This window comes from Lycium barbarum, chromosome 1 (genome assembly GCF_019175385.1).
Source record: "Lycium barbarum isolate Lr01 chromosome 1, ASM1917538v2, whole genome shotgun sequence".
NCBI lineage: Eukaryota > Viridiplantae > Streptophyta > Magnoliopsida > Solanales > Solanaceae > Lycium > Lycium barbarum.
In genome coordinates, this window is record NC_083337.1 from 166314944 (window position 1) to 166320061 (window position 5118).

At 36.9% G+C, this 5118-nt stretch overlaps 1 protein-coding gene across 1 annotated transcript; it reads right to left on the reverse strand.

Moving 5' to 3' along the window:
* Positions 1–1486: 1486 nt before the first annotated feature.
* Positions 1487–4870, reverse strand: LOC132626382 (uncharacterized). The gene is made up of 3 exons (XM_060341242.1): positions 4205–4870; positions 3552–3719; positions 1487–3299 (listed from the first exon to the last, which is right to left on the reverse strand). Exons 1-3 carry the CDS (start codon positions 4748–4750, stop codon positions 1620–1622), a joined length of 2394 nt encoding a protein of 797 aa, XP_060197225.1. The 5' UTR covers positions 4751–4870; the 3' UTR covers positions 1487–1619.
* Between the last annotated feature and the right edge of the window lie 248 nt (positions 4871–5118).

The window sequence follows — 5118 nt, forward strand, 5'->3', positions numbered from 1 at the left end:
GGCTCCCGTTTGGCCAAATTTGGTATTTTCACTGTTGTGCTAAAAAAGAGACGTACAACTTAAATGTACTTTGAAGCTTTCAATTGAAAAGATTTATCGGTCATTGCTGCATGCCGGACAAATGACAATTGAGAAGATTTATGGGTCATTAGTGCTTTTGAACTAGACATGCATAAATACACCATATCTGTATATCTCCCCCAACCACATCCCAAAGGCCGTATCCCCTCCCCCACAAAAGCAAATACTTATCTCAACCCTTCAAATTCAACTCCGTAAAGTACTAGAAGATTCCTACTTGACCCCTTAATTTAATTATTTATCCTCTATATGCTTTATGTTATTCTTGAGTGTCTCTGTAAATAAGAGGGAGTGAATTGTGTATGTCAGATTTTTGCTTGTTGAAGAACTTGGTTCTTCAACCTAAGTATTTAGATACATAACCACGCGTAAAATGTGATAAATAAAAAACACACACGATTATACGTGAAATTTTTTCTTGCTCAAGAGAGTAAAAATCACGACGTATCTTGTGTAGGATTTGTTTCAAATTTCACTAAATAGTAAAATCGAATTTAGGCTACAAATGAATAACTAAATGGACTAACGTTAGTACCTCAACCCCTACAATTACTCTGACCACAGCTACACACTTTCGAAACTATTAACTCTAGTCTAGACAGCAAAAACAAATTAAACTTCCAGAATTATACACCTTCACAAATGCTACTAAAAATAATATAAGTTACAATTTAAGAACAACGAACAAAAAATTCAACAAGTAAAGAACTAAAGATCCTCCTCCGATCAGGTTCTTTAGTTCAACAGCTTGGTTTCTCGAAAGCATCTTTTTGCAGTGATGGCTATTTGCAGTGAGTTGTGATAGCATCAGACCCTTTAATTTATATATGCCTGAAGATAAGTCGAAAATACTTCTTGAGTTTTTGCTCAAAAATCTAGAATAATTCAGTTAAGGAAATCAATCCTAGTAAAACTTGGTTTCCTTAAACAATTCTCTTTCACACACGCGAGTTTCTTCAGCAAAAAATGTTAGTATCATATAAAGTCAACTTGCCATAAATAATATCGTCAAAGAGTTCTACTTGCATAAGAATTGTACATGTTTGCAACTTCTGATCAACGATATGTAGAGGATCCTGGTTCTTCAACATCGGCTTGACAGGTTATCATAATTAACATCATTAACATATCTTCAAGGGACTTGGTTTATCAAATATTATTTGTTAATTACCAAAATCAATTTTAGCACAATCCAATATTTGATATTCAAAATTGGAAGTTATTTAATGTGGGAATTCATTTTACTAGACAAATAAACCTTCTTTACATCATCTTATTCTTGTATTTCCACGATAAACTACAATTTCATTCAAACTTGTTTTTGGGGTAAGCCATCGGCCTGGAAGTCAACGGCAAATGATGAACTTTCTTCATTATTCAAAACAAAATTATGTAAGATGGAACATATAAATTATTATGAATCTATATAAATAGTACAGTAAATTATTTTCTCAATTGATAGTTACAAATATGATATCCTCAAGTATCATTAATGTAGTATCTTTTAGTTAATAATTTCATAAGTTCTACACGTACTACTAATTTGCTACACTATTGGCTAAAGCACGTACTTTGCATGAAATGTCATGCAAATTCACATGGCTTGAAGGATTCTCCCACTGTACAAGTTCTTTAATTGCCTTCTCAATCTCTTTAGTCTCCTTCACAAGTCCGTCCATGCAGAAAGCCAAGGCACTCAAGCTTAACACCACTTGGCCCTTCAACTCCTCACCATTAACAATTTGGTCCACAAACTCTTTTGAATGTTGAAAATAGGACCTGAAGTTTTCATCAATCTCCTCTTCACTTGCTGACCTTATTATATTATAAAAGCTACTCGGTGATGTTCCTAATTCAACGTCAACTGAAAGTTTCTTCTTCTCAAATTCCTTATCAAGTAGTGCTAGTGATTTGACCAAACTGACCTCCTTAAAACATTTGATGGAAGAGCCAACAAAATCTTTGAAAAGCTTGAAATCACCATCTAGATTATTTACAAAATTGTCAATTCCTCCAGATTCTTGTTCAAGTAACATAAAAGCTTGTGACCCAAAATGCAGATACTCCACAATTTTTGACAATGACCCCATAAGCTTACGATAGCAAACACCATGAAATGGCACAAACCAAAAATTGGGCTCTGCCTCAGCTTCACCAATAAATTTCCCCAACTCATTTATGTGCAATTTCAGTTTGTTTTGACTTTCAACTAAATTTCCCGATGATCCAAAACTTATTGACCCAATGCATTCATGCAAGATTTCAAAATTCTTGGAAAGCTGAAATTTTGCTAATGTTGAAGCTCTTGTGGGATGTAACAAAATGTCTACCATGATGGAACAGGACAGTCCAATAAAAGTCTCTGTTATTCTTGCTATGGCAAATTCACTTGGTGGGCCAAAACCTTTTCTACCAAGAATTAGTAGTGCCCCAATAATAGCTGCAAGCCCACCAGCTTGGCCATACATTTGGCTTTGTCTCAAAAAGCTGCTGACTATGAACCATGGGAGAAGAGACAAGAATCTAATTTGCACATATTTCTCAAAGACAAAACATCCTAAAATACCATATATTGTTCCCAACACTGTCCCTTGTGCCTTAAAATTTGCAATTGTGACAGTTGCTTCTCTTGATCCTGCTAGGCTAATTGCAACTGGAAGACCTGCCCAAAATCCATTTTCCTTGCTATAGATTGATCCGAAAAAAACAGCAAGGCCTAATGAGAGTGAACATTTGAAAGCTGGCGTGAACCTTTTGTTATTTTTGGTAATGGACAAGTAATTGGTACAAGATTTTTTCAAGAACCCTTCTTGATTTTCTTGCTTGGTGGAGCCTTCTTTGGGTGGTGAAGGGGCAATTGGTTTGTTTATGAAGAGGTTCATGCAAAATAAAAAGAATAAAGAAGGAAGATCTTTTTTTGTTGGTTGAATTGTGTGAAGTGTTTGGAAGAACTTCTGGGAATTTTCTGGATTTGACTCTGGCACAGTTGCGGATGACTCGAGGGACATGCTGTTGACTTTCTCTGAGATGTGTTCTCCTAGCATGTATAGACCAGATTTTAGCTCCGAGTTAAGAACTCCAACTGGAAATGAAGGAGAATTATCCAAGGCGATTTCCATCCCTCTTAAAGGTGTTTGAAGATCTTGAAATTTGCTCCCAGGGTTCTCTCCATATGGTCTTAGAAACTTGAATGAAAATCTTTCCCACCTCATGCTTTCCTGGAATAATTTGTACCAGAAAAAATATATCAGGACACTAAATGTAGGAGAAATAGTTAATAATGAAATTAACTTATATGCATGTATTAATGTTTTTAACATACTGTGACAGGTTAATCATCTACCTTATTTTTCATGTCATTTTTTAAGTGACTTGATATATAGTAGTATAAATTCTTGTACATTGTCCGTGTATAGAAATTGAACTCCATAAGTAAGTAAATAAGTATGTCAATATTTCATGGGACTTACTTGCTTGGTTTTAATGCTCTGGAGAAGTTTGGATCCTGTTTTGATCAAGGACTTGGCTTGAGAAATGAAAGCAAGTGCACAAGTATTGTCCTCAGCTGAAAATGCCTTCACAAACAAGTTAAACCTCTCTGAAGCATTTTCAGCAAAGAGCTTGCAATTCCGTTTCACCTGAAACATAGAAGAATCTGGTTATTCGAAATCATTAGTATTAAGTTATTTATCGTTAAGAAATCTAATCAGGCGAGCGTCCGAGTTACATGCATCATGACAGTGAGGTGGGTGAAGAACATCATATAAGAGATCAGGGTTCAGATGAGACAAAAAAAGCTCGTTAATTTTTTTCATTTGCCTAAACTTTGATAGGCAGAAGTACTCGACAAATAGTATGGTGGGAGATAGCTAAGTTCCTAGCGGAATAGCCAAGGTCCACAACTGAAAATAAAATTATATATATACACAGACATACGCCCGATTAGTAGGAAAGGTGCATGCTTAATGTTTGAAAATGTGAGGAGTACTATAATGCGTTACACCATGAAATGCATGTAACAGAAGGTGGTAATTAAAGTGTACCAACTGGATGTAGCACTATTATTTTATTTTCAAACAAACCATGCACGAGAAAATAAGGTGTATCAAGAATTAATTGTCACCTCGCAACATGCCAGGAATGGGTAGGGAAAAATCAAGGCCAAAACACAAGCCACAGCTCCTAGCCCTGTGCTAGCCGCAACATGAAGAGGATGCATAATAGTTTCGGTTAGGCCACCATTAATATAAGCTATCACATAAACAACAACAATTTGGCCTAGTGATATGCGCTTAGCTATCAAGTGAGTGTTTTCGGGTAAAACCACCACGAAGGCGCTAATAGCCACCGCGATGGAGGTGGTGCTGGCTGTGAGGCGGGCCGGGCCAATTAACCACAGGCTGAGAATAGCGGGGCAAACACCTTGAATGGTGGCGTAAAGTGCATTCCAACAGCCACGAAATGTGTCACCTAAGGTTGCATCGGTCACAATAAGAATAACAGTAACGTAGGAAAAAGCTGGGAATGCGACTTGCTTCTTGATATATGGTGGTCCGAAAAGGGTGGTTAGACCAACTATGGTGCAAGCCAAGGCGGTTCGAAGGGCAGAGGCAAGGCAAGTCCGCCACATGGCTCGAGCTCGACTCGATTCAAAGGTTGGGGTTGCCATTGTGAAGTGCTCGAGATAACAAAGAAGGAAAAATAACCTAAGATTTTAATGAAGTTGAATAATGTTTTATTTTTTTGGATCTTTGCTAAGTTTAGCTAAGCTTGTGTTGCGTCTCTCAAGTCTCTCAATGAGAATGAGAAAAAGAGGGATGTGCATTTTAGAGGTAGGAGGGGGGTGTTTTTATAGAGGAAAATGATATGTAGAACAGCACGTGAGGCAATATATAGTAGGCAGGGGCGGAGGGAGGAAGGGCCAAGGGGTATCGAACTCCCTTGGGCGAAAAATTATACCGTTTATACATGGTTAAAATTATATTTTATGTATATATAATAGACGTTGAACCCCCTTTGACTTTTTCGTGTATTTAC

What these genes read in the sequence shown, in the direction of transcription:
- LOC132626382 (XM_060341242.1), bottom strand. Translation starts at nt 4,750, where the DNA reads ATGGCAACCCCAACCTTTGAATCGAGTCGAGCTCGAGCCATGTGGCGG. An exon ending in CATTCCTGGCATGTTGCGAG is followed by an intron (nt 3,720 to 4,204) that starts GTGACAATTAAT and finishes TCTATGTTTCAG; the next exon opens with GTGAAACGGAATTGCAAGCT. An exon ending in AGAGCATTAAAACCAAGCAA is followed by an intron (nt 3,300 to 3,551) that starts GTAAGTCCCATG and finishes AAATTATTCCAG; the next exon opens with GAAAGCATGAGGTGGGAAAG.